Genomic DNA, 17,265 nt, shown 5'->3' with positions numbered 1-17,265 from the left:
TTTTTGTGATAGTAGTCATACCATATTTATTATTCATATTGTGATAGTTATTAGTTATATTATGATATTTACTATTCATATTACGACTGTTACAAGTCATAGTGTGATATTTAATATTCAAGTTATGATAGTTACATTTATATTATGATGTAAGGACGCTGCAATATTATACAAACTCCTCTTTAAGTTAATAAATGATCTACAAACTCAGAAAACTAGTAACCGTTTTAAAAATGACCTGTGTAGTAACTTTATGTGTTCATTATGAAGCCAGGTGTCATTTGCGCGGCGTCTCGGTGGTAAAACGTACCTCCACTGAGAACGTTCTGGTTGAGGATGAAACCATCACAGCAGGCCTCCTGACTGCACTGGTCCTGACAGAACCGGTGGGCGTCGGTGAGGGAGGTTCCCCGGGAAGAGAAGACCAACGTACGGAAGACCCCGGAAACGGCCTTCCTCATCCTCGTCTTCTCGAAGCTCTTGGTGGAAAACTCCTGACCTAAAATACGAAAGCGGAAACACGGCTCATCAAATTCAAATTTCAAGCTCCATGTGAACGCCACCTTGCCATGTGAATATTTCCCAACCTGTAGTACAGAGGTCAATATTTTCACATTAACCAGTGCAAATTAAGTTTAGCTCCCTCTGTGGTTATGTCGGGTAATTGTCTCTGATAGTGAAAAAAGGATTGATGTGGAAATTTCTAGTTTTCATTTAAAGTTAATTTTATGCAATAATACAATGTTATTTTCCTTTATTGATAAGATACAGCAAAATACAGGATAAAATGATTGTCTGTACTTAAAATCACTTTTCTTTGGTTCAAAACAAAACCATTTATAGTTTTATATTAAGTCAATTTGATGGACGGTACCACTGCATCTTCATAAAAGAAGATGAGGGCGGTGCTTGATTGATGTCATGGTGACAACTGTTACCTGGCTGTCATGGTTACAGTACCTTTTTTCCTGACAACCAGCAGGTCTGATGCTCCTCCCTTCACCCTCAGAGAGCAGCTAAGCCTATCAAATAGCTCCGCTTCAGGATTACCCAGAAACCCACTGGCCTGGAGACAAACAAACACAACTGTCAGAAGGTGTGTGTGTGCGTGCGCGCACGAGTACGCGTGTGTGTGTTTGTGAATGCGTGTGTTTACCTGCTGTGTGGCGCTGCAGTGTGTGTTGCGTGTGTGTGTGCTGTACAGATGACACTGAGTCTGTCCATTCTCTGAGAACAACGCCACATGGTGGCAGGATGACAGGACACTACAGGCTGGAAAAGTAAACATTTAAACAGTAAATAAACACACTCCGAGATAAAGACAAACAAAATTGCACGGCGTGTGTGTATGTGTGGGAGAAAGGAGGGGAGAGGAAGATAAAAACATAGTGATAGATAGATAGATAGATAGATAGATAGATAGATAGATAGATAGATAGATAGATAGATAAAGGATAAATATAGAGAGACACCTTTAATACAGGTTATGAGGCCGGTGGTCTGAGTTAAGAGAACTTCAGCATCTTCAGCACCGACAACCTCTGATCCAGGAACAGATGCAAACCTGTTGAGGACTGTAACACAAAACACCTTCACATTAATAACTGATCCAAGGACAAGTCTGATATGAACCCAATTATCTATCTATCTATCTATCTATCTATCTATCTATCTATCTATCTATCTATCTATCTATCTGTCTATCTGTCTGTCTGTCTGTCTGTCTGTCTGTCTGTCTGTTATTTACCAATTTTCCTTCTCATATAGTATCTGAATTGAAGACATCATTAAGAGTAATTCCAGAACACAACAGGAATCATTTTCTTCTTGGAGACATGTGTCTTTTCTGCCAGGGGTCAGAGGTCAGGATCAGGGAGGGCATTAGTGCCTTGCTCATTGACATTTCAGCAGAAAGAGACATATCGTTGCGCTGAGGGTTTGAGCTTGAGACTGTTTGGTTGGAGAGCGATCCTGCTGGCAACAGCGCTGGTTTCAACAGCTTCAAATGTGTTTTTGTGTAGAAATCTCAAGTCCACCTGAAATGGCTTTTTGAGAGTGTTTTTCTTTTGCACTGAGACATTTAGCCATTTGCAATTGAGCATGAAGGAGGGATGTAGCGAACTGTCTCCTTGGAACAGAAAAGACGAGATCAGGAGGTTGACAGAAATCTTCCTGATGACAGTTTAGACCAGTGGTCACCAACCTTTTCAAGCCCAAGATCACATCCCAAGTCCAAATGTAAACCACGATCTACCACTTGCATAACATTATGAGGAAGAAAAAAAAACAAGCCCACAATGCAGTTCCACTTTGACACTCTGTTACCTGTCAGTCATAAGACAATTATTTTTGTCTCAAAGCCCCTGTCAAATATGTCTCCCACCAAGATCACAAGCCAATTATAATTTAATATGACAACAGGCAAAGCATTAATTTAATCATACAAATAGTATAATCAGAAGTAAGTACAACTATCATTCAAAATGTTAATATGACAAGTCATATTAAATCTTCTCAATATTTCCACAGGCCTGTCACTCATTCACAATAACCTCAGCCAATCACGTGCAGCACTGTTCCCCTTTTAAACAGCACACAACACACATCATATCCTTTTGCAAACAATAGCCTACAACTTATATTTCAAACCGGCAATACGCACTCTGTTGGCTGTGGATGAGACCCCCCCCCACACACACACACACACACACATTCAGTGTGATGGCTGTGACTGCACACTGTCAGCACATGCTGTGTGTCTGGCTCACAGTTTGATGCAGCAAGTCTGACACTGTCTGTGCGATTATTGGTTAGACAAGACCTGTTCTTTGACTTGATTATTTCCATCTGTGAAAAGGCCATATCTCACACAGATATGTTGATCCAAAGCAGGCCTTCACCTTAAGTGTGCAAGATGAAGGGAGGGGAAACTTTTCAGTGTTTATAAGACCCATAAAGTCACTGTCTCTAGATCTTGCTTTCAACTCGATGTCATTTTGCACATCAGTTATCTCCATGTCAGCTCCGACTGGTAAAGCAAATGCTTGCCGGAATTTCCCAGACACCGCCTCAGTCTCAATGGGGAGGAAAGGGTTTGAGATAAATGCAACAACCTCCCCTATGTCGTTTAACTCCTGGAAACGCCCCTTGAATTCGGATGCCAGTTTCTCCAGGTGGGTGCAGAATTCTTGCGGGAGAAAAGCATCTTTGTTTCCGATGTTTTGTGACGTTTTCCATTCCTCAGATGAGAGGCCCACACACCCACCTTGGCCTTAAAGCTATTGACAGCGCCACGTGTGCGCCACGTGTGCGCCACGTCTTTGTCTTTTCCCTGAAGCTCATAGTTGAGCTTGTTCAGTTTTGCCGTTATGTTGGTGAGGAAACCCAAGTCTGGCAGCCATGCTTCATCAGACAGTTCCTCACGCTGCTCATTTTGTGACTCCGGAAATGACTTGATCTCGGGCAGCAAGTCAACAAATTGCTGCAGTACTGTCCCATGACTCAACCACCTTACGCCAGCGTGGAGAATCAAGTCACCATATGTGACATAAAGCTCACCTAATAAAGATTTAAACAAGTGGTGCCAAAGTCCTTTGGCATGAATCAGATTAACACTCATAACGACAACTGTCGTGACATGAGACAAGTCCACTACTCTACTAGGCAGTGGTTACTCATGGATCACACAAGTTCGCAAACTTGAGGAAACCGGGATCACGATGGCACAGGGCAACGCAGCCCAAATGCACCCCATGCACTGCCGGGGCCCCATCTGTAGTGATCACTACCGGCTCATGAATGGGAATGCTGTTATCATGACCATAACGTTTAAACTCGTTGTAAATGCCCTCGTCTCTTGTCCTCCCTTTTGATACTAAAAGGATGCGAAAAGCCTCCTTAGTAGTTGAATTGCCGATCTGCAAAAAGTTGTACATGCTTTTATCTATTCTTGGCTTGACTGTTGTAATGCACTTCATTCTGGTGTCAGCAAGGGCTCCTTCCACCGTCTGCAGTTGGTACAAAACACCGCTGCTCGGCTCATTACCGGCACAAAGAGGCACTAACATGTCACTCCCGTGCTTGCCTTGTAAATTGGCTCCCTTTTATGTCTCGAATTGATTTTAAAATTGTATTGCTGGGGCGTGTGGGTGGCGTAGCGGTCTATTCCGTTGCCAACCAACACGGGGATCGCCGGTTCGAATCCCCGTGTTACCTCCGGCTTGGTCGGGCGTCCCTACAGACACAACTGGTTGTGTCTGCGGGTGGGAAGCCGGATGTGGGTATGTGTCCTGGTCACTGCACTAGCGCCTCCTCTGGTCGGTCGGGGTGCCTGTTCGGGGGGAGGGGGAACTGGGGGGGAATAGCGTGATCCTCCCATGTGCTACATCCCCCTGGTGAAACTCCTCACTGTCAGGTGAAAAGAAGCGGCTGGCGACTCCACATGTATCAGAGGAGGCATGTGGTAGTCTGCAGCCCTCCCCGGATCGGTAGAGGGGTGGAGCAGCCACCAGGATGGCTCAGAGAGTGGGCTGATTGGCCGGGTACAATTGTGGAGAAAAAAGTGGGGGGGGACAAAATTAAAAAAACAATTATTGCTCACTTTTAAGACTTGACATGGTCTTGTTCCTACATATGTTTCTCGTTTATTGACCTGCTATATCAGAATCAGAATACTTTATTCATCCTCGAGGGTAAAATTGAGTAATATGCCCCCTTGACCATTAACAGCCGCGGATGGAGCCCTGCTGGTTATTCCCAGCTCTCGGTTTGTTACAAAGGGTGATCGGGCTTTTGCCGTTAGAGCCCCGCACTATGGAACTCTCTTCCTATTGAACTAAGACAAACCAAGTCTCTAGCTTCTTTTAAATCTCGTCTTTAAACCTTTCTGTTTATGAAGGCTTGCTACAAGATGAAGGATTTTCGCCAATAAAACCACAAAGACACTTCCCAGCTGAAGAATAGGGTGACCAATACCCCGGGTGTGCTTGGATGCCAGGGTGACACATTGAAAAAGGAGCTTGCCCGTTCTGGACAGGTGGAGTTGCAGTTGGAGCTGCAGAGTGCCAGTCTCTATGCTTGCATGGTGGAGAAGACGGTCCTTCAAAGAGAGAAGGAGGAGCTGCAGAAAGCACTCAAAAAAGAATATGCCACGAGTGAGCTGGCATCGCTAAAGAACAAGGCGGCCATCATGGACCTGAAGCTACAGGGGATGGAGAGCGAGGCCAAGGTCTCAGATGCCAGGAAGGCTCAAGATGAGGCTAAAAAGCTGCTCGCTCTGAATCTGAGGAACTGGGCAGAGAAGAAGAAGAAACTCCTCCAGGAGCTAGAGAGACTGCAGTGGGACAAAGAGGTCCTCGTAAAGGAAGCTCCCAAAGCAGAGGAGCTGCAAACTCCTCATCAAGATCAAGAGGAGGTTGTGAAGGTACTGGACAGGTGCCTGGTCTCCCAGTTGGCTCAACAGGACAGTTTAGAAAAAACCGAAGCTTCCCTGAGTCAGGCTGACCAAAAGCTGGCCAATCAACTTTGCCAGTGGCAGGAAGAGAAAGCCCAAAACCCCATCAAGGCCAAAGAGAAGGCTGAACAGGATCTGCTGGTGGAACAGCAGCATCTCTGCCAGGTGCAAATGGAGAGCAAAGTGGCAGAGATGAAGTTGGCAGCTCTGCAGAGGGAAAGGACGGAGGCTCGGTCACCATTCTCCACTTTCCTGACCAGAATAAGGGAGGGGAAGAGGAAGAGGAAGGAAAAAAAGAAGATAGCTAGGGAAGAGAGGAAAAAATCCAGGAGGAGGAGAAGAGAAAGAATCTGGAGGGGAAAAAACGAAGGGGGAGAGAGCTAGGCTGATCTGATGGAGCCCCCTTTCAACTTTGACTCCAGTTGCATCCATTACTTCCATCAAAAAGCCTTCCTCAGTAAATTAGCACCAAAACATTTTTTTTACTTTGTGTAGAATTGTATTTGTAAATCTAATCAGTGCTGCGGGGTTCTTATTGATGGCAGCAGTTCAAGTGCCACAGCGTTAACTTTTCAGCATGATAGCTATGAAGTAAAATTTGAATTGTGGTTTGGCTTGGTTTCTTTATTTACACATATGAAAATAAAAAATAAATAAAAATACATTATATAATTTGAAAAAGAATGTGAAGGAGAATTGCCTAAAAACCCTCCGAGGGCTTGAAAAGTGGAATTCTCCCGGCAGCATACTACAAGAAACAATTACAGCAAAGCGGTATGCACAATCTGTATGTCTAAATCAATAATTCCAGACAGCAAGAGACGGAGACACGCTTCAGCACAGCACCAGACAACACGGCATCCCATGAACAAATTCAAGTTGGGGTTTGAACTGTGAAGTCAACTTGAATCAGCAGAGACACAAATATAAAATACTACATAGTATTCAGGCGCGCGGGAAGATGTTTTAAGTAGGGGGGCTGCCAACTAAAATGAAAAGTATTGTGGCGAGCCGGCGTGGAAGAACGAGTCGAGAGGAAGAGATCGCTTTTTAATCGCAACTTCCATGTCCCCATACTCCGTGTGACCCCCGGGAGTGCTCTTCTATTCACACCGGCCAGAACAGGCCAGAACGGACCAGAACTGACAACAATGAAACGAGTCCCCCCAGCCCCCATGTCCCAAGTGGCAGCACCAGTCCAGTCACGGTCCTAGAGTCAGTTAGTCAGTAAACGGTCTCCTACTTAGTCTGAGTCGAACCCCCAAAACAACAACACAAGAAAACCGCAACACAAACACCACATCATTAAAACAACAATTTTAAATCTAACATTAACAGTCCCATCAGCCATTGTGCTCCCCCAGCACAGAACCGCCATCAGTCAGAGCGCCCGCCTCCCCCCGTCGCTACAGTACTGCGTCATTGTTTTGTCTGTAAGCTGCGTGTGGAGCAGATCTGGAACGGAGTGTATAGTATTAGAGAAGACAAACGGCATATCAGAAAGAGAAGTACGGTTTACTTTGGTGGCGAGCAGAACAAAAATAAATGACCGGTTATTATGGGTGGAGACTTTAATCTTACCCTTAATCATAAACTAGACTCAACAGGACTAATAGACGACTGGAGAAAGCTTCGCCCCACAACCAAGGAGTCTACACCCAACTCTGGTAGACAGTCCAGACACACCAAAACTGCAATAACGCTTCAAACACAAACACAAATGTGGCAAAACGAATGCCAACCATTCACATTTTCTTTTTGCTAGCCAGCACTAAAACCCTTCTGGCAATCAATGATCAATTATTATCTATTATTAGCACTTTTCAAGTTGAACAGCGAATCCCAAATGCACCATTTTAGGAACATCACCACCAGAATTAACCCAAGAAACAGATAAATGTTTACATAGAGTATTTAGTTGCAGCAATGAATCGGGAGACCAGGAATTGGCTAAAACCCACATTACCATCAATTCAAAACTGGAACTCAACAATACTGGACGTTTTAGAAATGGAAAGATCCCTTTGCAGAATAAGGAATCAGGAGTTGAAATACCAAAGATGTTGGCCCAAACAGATTAGATGTTAGAGCAGTATTTCCCAACCCCGTCCTCAAGGACCCCCTATCCTGCAGATTTTCTTTGCAACCCTGAATGGGTACCTGTTTGTAAGTATTCAACCGATCAGCAATGAATTATGTCAGATGTTGCACACCTTGCATAATTAAGTGCTGTGAGGTGATTGGTTGAGTAAGTACAAAGCAGGGCTACCTATGCAGGGTTACAATGAAAACCTGCAGGATAGGGGTTCCTTGAGGACTGGGTTGGGAAACACTGCGTTAGACCAATAAATAAATGACACAAGAGCATATAAGTAGGTTCGTGTATATATGAATGTATATCAGGCCAATAATTATCACTAATGCATCAAGTAAAAAAGCAAAATAAAAAATGTATTTATTGAGCATTCAGTAAAACAGGCTTACTATGTGTTTCATGGGGCAAACAAGTAAAAGATGTGAATTCATTTAGACAAGCGGGTGGGAGAGACCACACATTTTCTACATGAAAAGAGTGGGGCGTTACCAAAGACAGCTTTGGTTAATATGAGAGGTCTTAAATGTGATGCGAGTCCACAAGAACTATGACCCCACTAGGCGTACACTGTTAGATAGAGACAACAGGGCATGGATAATTAAAGAATACTTCTCTACTTCAGCGTGTCAACCTTTTTCCTTACATAGGCTGCATGTTTATGACTCAAACTTGAGGTGAAATGAAAATATATGACGCCTGAGTGATTAATAAATCGTCTTTTACCCGTGCACTCCTGGTCAGACAGAGGCTCCCTGCTATTGGTCCATTCTAGCTCCTCCCCCTGGCTGCTGACACACCTCCAGACACCGGACAGGAAGTCTGGCTGCGCCAGAAGGAAGTCGCCTCCATCAGAACATCGTAAACCCCTTATCTGGCACTCAGTGACACCTGGTGTGTTCACACACACACACACACACACACACACACACACACACACACACACACACACACACACACACACACATGTATGTTGTTTGTTCAGTCTCTTGGTTTGAATTTAGTTTCCTTTGTTTCCTCTTAAGTACATTGCAAACAAACCTGCGCGTTGAGAGTTTTACAGATTAGCTTGGTTTAAATTCAATCGCTGATCATGTTTATGATCTTTTTACAGCTGACAGATAAAGCATTTTAACAAACTAACTGCAGGTCACACTGTGATCAAGCGAAAATGATCAACCAGACCCACATTGACTGACAGATGATGATCCAGTAGCTGAGCTGCCCCTGGGACACTTGTTGCAGAAGTCCAACCCCTCCTCATCCTGGTAGGTTCCCTGAGGGCAGCGAAGACACGCCCCCTCTCTAGAGAAACTACCGGCAGGGCACGCCACTGAGAGAGAGAGTGAGCATGACTTCAGTTGAATAAACATTACATGTAACCTAGAGCAAGGAGGTCAAAGGTCAGAGCTGCTGCACCTTAACAATAGATATAACAAATATTCTTGTGACCTTAGAATGATCATGTATGACAGAGAAATGACAGAGTGATACATGATGATGGATGACGGCAAAGTGACAGAGGGAGAATGGTGACGTGATGAAAGGTGGATTGGTCCGCTTGAGCCGTTGGTTTGGTTTGTTTTGTTGATGTGAAAGCTTGTCCAAGCTCGGGTGTGCACCAACGGATCGTACGTTTTCACACCTACAGTCCCTTTGCTTTGGTCCTAATCAGTGGACGAGTTGCTACTTTGTTGCATTTTTCCTTTGGTTCGGTTTGGTTTCACGTGGTAAAATTTCAAGCGAACCAAAATGTATCAACCAAAGCCACGTGGGAGCTGCCACTCCGTTCATTGGTCAGAAATCTCATGGGGTTGTCACCCAGATAGCAGACACATTTGGGCCTAATCTGGGGCATCTTTGGTATTTACGGCTCAGTTACGGCACTGGCAACTGTTGTGTGGGCCAGATGTGGCCCAAATGTAATGAACCGGGCTTGACTTGGATTCAGCACATACTATGTGGGCCAGATGTGGCCCAAGTGTGGCTGAGCTGAGGCAGCCACACTCACCCTGAGTCAACACCGTCATTCCAAGGCCAAATGTGGGGCCGTAAGATAACTGCAGATGTGGGCCACATTTGGGCCAAAGATTCTTTGCTACCTAGGCGGCAGAGAAAAGAGAGTTTGTCTTTCTTTTGGGATAGCTATCCAAAATGGGCCATCGGCAGAATTGGCATTCGCTTATAATTGCAGTCATCGTTTGGGCCATATACCAAGTCAAACTATGTGAGCAGAATGGCACATTTGAACACAGTTCAAGACAACGTCTAGAGAACTATGTGGTGCTTCACGTTATACGACGAGGACGTGCTGCTGTCAGTCGGCAATTCTGTGTTCACAAAGCTCGTCCTCAGCCCGTAATGTACAGCGCAGCCGGCGACAGGAGCCGGTTTAATCCAAAATATGCCAATGCTTCCGGCAGTAGGGTTGGATCTAGGTTGGATCACGTTCATACCACAAACAAACGTACCAGAGTTTGTTTGTAACCGGACCGAGACCACCTCTTCAACAAGGTCTCGGTCCGGTTGTTTTGGTCCGTACCCAAGTGCGATTGCTGTGTTCACACCTGCCCAAACAAACCGCACCAAGGGGGTAAACGCTCCATCCACAGTTTGATTAAAATGGACCAAACAGCTCAGGTGTGAAAGCACAGGCTCAGTGGGTGGGGTCGGGGCTTACCACATCCTGTGCCATCGGTGTCATGGTGGTAACCTTGGGAACAGCCGAATGTTGGTGCTGTCATGGAAACGAGCTGGGGCTCAGATGCCAGGACAGAGCGGGTAATTACCCAGAAACCCCTGCAGTCCTGCTAGAAGGCGGGACTCATTCAGGAACACATCTGCTGGACAACAGAGCACTTTAACACGCCTGACCCAAGATATCTTCTTACAACACACAGCACATAACATACAGACGACGGAGCCAACTGTACTAAATGTCTCTCTGGCAGGCACACTAGTGACTGCTGAGGTTCATCTCACGTCTGCATCCTCACCAGGTTCAGGCAGGTCAGAGAGAAAAGCCGTCCATCTGAACTTTAACCTCATGGTGTCATCACTGTCGCACTCCAGACGCACTGCAGAGTCATCACACGTTGACATGGACTGGTCTGATACAGGTGACTGTACACACACACACACACACACACACACACACACACACACACACACACACACACACACACACACACACACACACACACACACACACACACACACACACACACACACACACGCAGCTTGGTTACAATGAAATCTGTAAAGTACTGGTATGTACTGCATTATTCAGACATACACAGGAATGCAGAATATTATCCTAGTGCTTCACTGTCAAGTACTGCATTGAGTTAGTGGCAGGTAGTAGAAGTAGTAGAGTGAGATGTGTGCTGTGTGACCTGCAGGGAGCAGTGCCTCCTGGTGGCCATGTCACTGAGGAGCCGAGACTGGAGGCTGCTGCTGAGAGACAGACAGGAGGAGACCGACGCCTTCAACTCTACTGTAGACTGTACTGTCTGCCAGGCCAGAGATCCTGCAATACACACATACACAAGCAAAGATACACACAAAGATAACACACACAAAGACAAACACAACACATACACGTGTATTTACATTTTCTCATTTAGCAGACACTTTTTATCCAAAGCAGCTTACAAGAGGGTCAGCAGTTAGCAGATGAATTCACGGTTCAACCCACAGAAATAGACAGTAATCATATCACAGGCCAGAGTTCATGTCATGTAAAGTGTAACCAGTGTTGGTGACAACAGGTAGATTACTGATGACAACACGGTTAAAAGGAGATTCAGTTTAGCTGGACGACTTACAAAAAAGCATCACCGTCACGCTGGGAGACACAAACACATGAGCACAAACACACGGACACCAAGAATCACACCAAACTAGTAACTCTATCAAAAGATCATGTCTGACAGGGTGCATCTCAAAGGTTTTAGGAAAGGTCAGAGGTCACTCTTACTCTGACAGGCTCCACCCAGGGGCGTGTCTCCCTTCCAGATCTGACTCGCAACCTCACATAGGAAGTTGCCAACAGGAAGTGCATTCTGGTAGCCATGGTGACAGCCCAACTCACAACTTTGCTGGCCACCTGCTACCGGGCGGCAGAGCAGTGCGCCATGGGTAATTTTGGCTCCGGACAGAGTGGTCCTGAAAGAGGAAGATCAAAATTTGGTCTTTATGAAATATTCAAAAACATACATCAAATATTAGATGCTACAACTAACATCCGTCCATCCATTATCCGAACCGCTTATCCTGCTCTCAGGGTCGCGGGGATGCTGGAGCCTATCCCAGCAGTTCACTGGGCGGCAGGCAGGGAGACACCCTGGACAGGCCACCAGACCATCACACAGGGCCGACATACACACTAATATCACAACACTGAATTGTTCTTCATCAGAGAGAGGCAATATGAGATTGGTGTCATCATTTTGATCAGTTGGAGTTGGTTTGGTTTGTCTTGTTTGGTTACCGAGGGATTCTTAAACCAGTCATTTTTCATTTGGAAAATGATGAGCACTCTCACCAGCACTCTGCACCCTGACACTGAACTTCCTGGACATCTCCACTGGACGCGCAGCATTAATGCCGTCCAGGTTTTAGACCAGCGGCTGTCATGTCACAAGCCGACTTCAGTCTGACATCGGAGACGACAGAGAGGGAACTCACTGTCACAGAATGGGGTTCTTCCTGTGCTGCGCAGCGTTCTGGTCCCCAGTACTTCCTGTCCGTCCTCTGACACACACCAACAGGAAGTGATGTCGCACTGCAGCGGGTCAAAGGATCTGTCATCTTGACATTGAAGATGCTGAGCTGCCTGCAGCTGACACCAGCTGGGACCTACACACGCACACACACACACACACACACACACACACACACACACACACGCACACACACACACACACATTAGAAAGATAGGATTATATAAAGAAAAGAAATAATAAATAATAAGTAAATAATGAATAGTATATAAAGTGCTGTGTGTGTGTGTGTGTTGTACATGTAAGTTCTCCAGCAGGGCTGAGTGTTGCTGCCTGGATCGGGTCTCCGGTCAGTGGACTGACACACCAGCCTGCAGCGTCCCCTCTCTGCAGCACAGAGAACTGACCATCCTGCAACAAAACAAAAAACAAAACAAAAAACAGTGAGACAAAAGAATCCCCTCCTTAGTCTCCTCTATCAGCTCCTTTACCAGGTAACCAACCATCATATCAAATCCTCTACTTCTGTAAAAACACAGCCAGAGATTCTGGCTGGCGGATTAAACCTAGTTTCCCACCTCATCACAAATGTTTCAAACACACAATCACAGTGTGTAAACGTCCCGTGTCACCATTAGTCTCAACATTTATTTTGGTGTGTGTGTAGTGACACAGGGCCTACCCTCTCACACCGTGGGCTGTAGAGGGAAGCGGGTGTGGCGTCAGAGCCTTTCATCCAACCAGACAGCAGCGAGTGAGCATGAGCCCTCTGACAGCGACTCAGACCTGGCAAACATCACACACATCTCAGCAAAGGGGAGTGAGAATGTGTGTGTGTGTGTGCGTGTGTGTGTGTGTGTGTGTGTGTGTGTGTTTGTGTGTACTTACATTTTGGCAGGTGTAGGGATTGACTTGTGAGAGAATCAGGGATGTAGTCTCCATTCTCATCAACACACCAACACTTACCTACACACACACACACACACACACAGCTCAGTGCAAAACACAAAAAGCGAGAGAGAGAGAGAGAGAGAGAGAGAGAGAGAGAGAGAGAGAGAGAGAGAGAGAGAGAGAGAGAGAGAGAGAGAGAGAGAGAGAGAGAGAGAGAGAGAGAGAGAGAGAGAGAGAGAGAGAGAGAGAGAGAGAGAGAGAGAGAGAGAGAGAGAGAGAGAGCTATGACCTGTGCTGGCATGGCATTGTGTAGACAGCCAGTCTCCATGTGCGTCACACTGTGGTATGTAGGGCTGGTAGCTGAGCGGCTGAGCTGTCCCGGACCCCGTTAGCCTGTACATCTGCAAAGCTGTACACACACCATAACACATTATTATACACACATTCAGACACACACAATCACTAGTACTCAAACCACAATACTGTGAGGACATAATGGCTAACACCTCTGAGACGTACCGCTGTCGCCTTTCCCTGTTTTTCACATACAGTATTTTATATTTCATGTAGTATTTGGTTTAGTTACACATAATGTTTAGTTTATTCCATTAGAATAGGCATGATATGGTATTCATGGTGAGTGGAACTGTAAGACAATACCTGACAGCTACACATTCAGGGCACTGGAAATTAAGTTAGTAGAAATACATGTTGGCCCAAGGAGGAGTAGAACCTCCAACTCTGGCAGTATTAGTGCCTTGCTTTACCCAACGAGCTGCACAGGACCATACCGGCATGATTACAAGTCACTGCCACTATAAAAAAATCTGCCCATGTCCCACATAAATACAGATCATCATCCATCCATAAATACAGACCATCATATTCATATTCCTGGCTGAACACAACTCTGTTCAAGGCTCCTGGTGGCTTTATCTTGATTGACAGCTCAGGGGTGGAACAAAAGTACGGTAGAGGTCAGCGATTGGTTGAAAGTTACAGCTCAGGAAGTTGTATCATTTGATCAGGTTAGCAAGTTTGTGTACGTAGAAATCAATAAAGTTTATTAAAAGATATATTCCGTTAGTGTGCTAAATGACCCGAGAAGCTAAGGGGGTCAATTTTTTTTTCTTTTCTTTTAGCAGCTCGGAAAAATAGAAAATGTGCATTGGCAGTCCCTGGTTGTTTTGAATGTAAAAAAAAAACAACAACTAAGGAACTGGTTCTGGTGCCGCTACAGCGAGCTCATGATCAGCTGTACCACCACAGGTAAGGACGGCTCCTGAATATACTGGCCAATGTCACGACGCACACTAGAACCACAACTATGTGTGCCTAGTACGGCATGACAAAATACATGTAGGGAATATCAAACGCACGAGTCCCTGCTGGAAGACAATGTAACAAGTGACATGTTCAGCAATGCTACTTTGTCACTTAGTAAAGTGGATAATTAGCTCATCTGTTCCATACCAATATGCAACTTTTTTTATTGGTTATAGCAGAGTAATGAAGTGATTTTAGTGAAAGACATAATTCAACAGTTTTACAAAGGTCAATTAGTTATGCTTAACAAATTTCAAGTCTCACTGAGTGTTTTTCCACATGTTTTGAACATGAATAGCAGTGTGAGCTGGATGTGGAAGTAGGCTAATTTCCCTCAAAAGCCATAATTGAGAACAGCTATGCTCACAAGGTTTGTTAAAGATGGGTAACATCTCAAGTACTGGCGAAAAGTCAAGACTGCACCAGTATGATCCTTTAAAATGCAGTATTACTACAGTTCCGGGGTATTTGTTATACAGTCCTGTGTACCGATCATGGTGTCATCTGTTTTCAACAGAAATACTCCAGTCTTAGACTGGTACTCACTGGAGACGGCAGCCAATCGTAGGGCAGCCTTTGAACGGCTAAGCAGGCTATCAGAGATCTGCTTCTCCACGTCCGATTGGCTGAGCTGAAGTTCCGCTGGGGTCAGACGCAGCCCCTCGGCCAATAAGAATCCATATCCCAGAGGGAAGTGGGAGGAGTTAGAGAGTGAGACGATTCTCTCTACTTCCTGTCTGAATGACGTGACCTGAGCGAGAGCCAGTGCGCAGGAGCCTGAAAACAACAGGAAGTTAGCATGGCGGTGCAGCTGGCATGTAAAACAAGTTAGCATGGCGTTAACTCCTGTATAGTTAAGTGTGTAATCCTAACCCAGAAATTAAAAGGGCCACGTGTAATAGTTTTGCTTTTCTGTAGCATAATATGAGCTATTATAATACGACTTAGACATCAAAATACAAGGTAGAAAATATGGCTAGTAATGACAAGTAAATATAATATCGCTAGTTCTGACCTGCAGTGATGGGAGAGTTCTCTGCTGTTTCTTCAGGACCTAAAGCAAACCAGGACAGAACTATCAGATTGACCTTACAGGCAAACCGATATGTTTAAAAGAGGAGTAATGTCAATCAGTTTAAAGCCAGCCATTCAGGCAGGCAGACAGACAGCCATAGATAGATAGATAGATAGATAGATAACAGCCGCTTTCAAAGAATTAAAGCCCGACTCACAGCGGACAGCGCCCCCTGTGACCACAGTAGTTGTTCTGTTTCCCTGTTCATCCACACAGAAGCAGCGGGGTCCCATACACTGCAGTGGCAGGAAGCCGCCATCCTCGGAGCACGCTGGGACGTGGAGTTCAGCACCTGCCGCCATGCTGCCTTTAACCTGCAGAGCCACGGCACGCTGTCTCTCACACTGAGACGGGCAGCGAGGCCTCTGACCTTTGCTCCGCGACCCTGTGACCTCTCGCCCCGGGGGGTCCACACACCAGCACTCTGCTCCCTGACACTGAACTTCCTGGAAGTCACCACTGGACGTGCAGCTCGGAATAAAGATGGCCGTCGCCTGACTGGAACAGGACTGCAGTACAGGGGTAAAAACCTGAAGAGAACAAGGTTATAGCTTTATAACAAAACTGTGTGTGTGTGTGTGTGTGTGTGTGTGTGTGTGTGTGTGTGTGTGCGTGCTAACCTGCTGCAGAGAGGCAGCGTGTGTGTGTCTGAGCTCCAGTAGTGTGTGTTTCAGGGCAGACAGAAACTCCGGGTTCTCCAGCACACGACTGACGGATCGGAGTAGCTGCAAGTTCTGTGTGACGGGGGCTGTCGGCGGTGTCATTGTGGTTCTGGCCCAAACGGAGGACACGCTGGCCGAAGGCTCCTCGCTCGCCCAGTGTGCCGCTGAAGTTGAGCTCGGCTGCGTTCTTCAGAAACTTTCCTCCGAACAAGTTCTCCTGGAGGCGGCGTGGAGAGGAGAGGGACAGGGCCTGCAGGAACCGGTCCACCGAGGGGAAAAGACCCTGCAAAACCTCCCCCAGCCGGGACAAGCAGGTGTGGGGAGTCCTGCTCCTCCGGCAGGAGGTCTGTGAGGGGCTGGAGGAGAGCGCGACAGGGAATCCGAGAGACAGGAGATCTATTAGGGGGAGCTGGACTTGGCGGTTCCACAGGCCCAGAGAACAGTTTGGACAGAGCCAGACGCCGCTGGGACAGACAGGCTGTCATGCCTGCAGCTAGAACAGAACAGAACAGAACAGAACAGAACAGAACAGAACAGAACAGAACAGTGACGTCATTTGTCTAATGATGGTTTCCTTCTGGTACTGATAATAAAATCTTATGCATGCTGTGTTCAAGGAATCAAAGCTAACCTCTTTTTATAGCCTCAATGTTGCATAAAAAGAAACATTAGAATTTGAATTGACAACTCTGATATTGACGCGTTATTGTTTTTTGTTTTGTTTTTGTTTTTGCATTTCCCCCCCTATTTCTCCCCAGTTGTACTTGGCCAATTACCCCACTCTTCCAAGCCGTCACAGTCTCTGCTCCACCCCCTCTGCCAATCCGGGGAGCGCTGCAGACTACCACATGCCTCCTCCGATACATCTGGAGTCACCAGCTGCTTCTTTTCACCTGACAGTGAGGAGTTTCGCCAGGGGGACGTAGCGTGTGGGAGGGTCACGCTATTCCCCCCAGTTCCCCCTCCCCCCCTGAACAGGCGCCCCGACTGACCAGAGGAGGTGCTAGTGCAGCAACCAGGACACACCCACATCCGGCTTCCCA

At 46.1% G+C, this 17,265-nt stretch overlaps 1 protein-coding gene across 1 annotated transcript in view; it reads right to left on the bottom strand.

The window, feature by feature from the left end:
* The window catches only part of tg (thyroglobulin), a 33,570-nt gene extending 16,863 nt beyond the window's left edge, over window positions 1-16,707 (bottom strand). The window contains 23 exon segments of the mRNA XM_056286149.1: window positions 311-494; window positions 956-1,066; window positions 1,157-1,272; window positions 1,473-1,574; window positions 8,271-8,435; window positions 8,734-8,877; window positions 10,225-10,327; window positions 10,329-10,384; window positions 10,541-10,667; window positions 10,940-11,073; window positions 11,524-11,691; window positions 11,694-11,711; window positions 12,234-12,404; window positions 12,568-12,679; window positions 12,951-13,054; window positions 13,157-13,234; window positions 13,449-13,568; window positions 15,032-15,262; window positions 15,501-15,539; window positions 15,718-16,090; window positions 16,181-16,308; window positions 16,343-16,578; window positions 16,664-16,707. Coding sequence (XP_056142124.1) covers window positions 311-494; window positions 956-1,066; window positions 1,157-1,272; window positions 1,473-1,574; window positions 8,271-8,435; window positions 8,734-8,877; window positions 10,225-10,327; window positions 10,329-10,384; window positions 10,541-10,667; window positions 10,940-11,073; window positions 11,524-11,691; window positions 11,694-11,711; window positions 12,234-12,404; window positions 12,568-12,679; window positions 12,951-13,054; window positions 13,157-13,234; window positions 13,449-13,568; window positions 15,032-15,262; window positions 15,501-15,539; window positions 15,718-16,090; window positions 16,181-16,308; window positions 16,343-16,578; window positions 16,664-16,707 — 3,064 coding nt within the window.
* Window positions 16,708-17,265: the final 558 nt, after the last annotated feature.

Source organism: Lampris incognitus, chromosome 9 (assembly GCF_029633865.1).
Source record: "Lampris incognitus isolate fLamInc1 chromosome 9, fLamInc1.hap2, whole genome shotgun sequence".
Classification (NCBI taxonomy): Eukaryota; Metazoa; Chordata; class Actinopteri; order Lampriformes; family Lampridae; genus Lampris; species Lampris incognitus.
The sequence above is the reverse complement of the archived record's forward strand: the minus strand, read 5'-3'. Positions and strand labels throughout refer to the sequence as shown.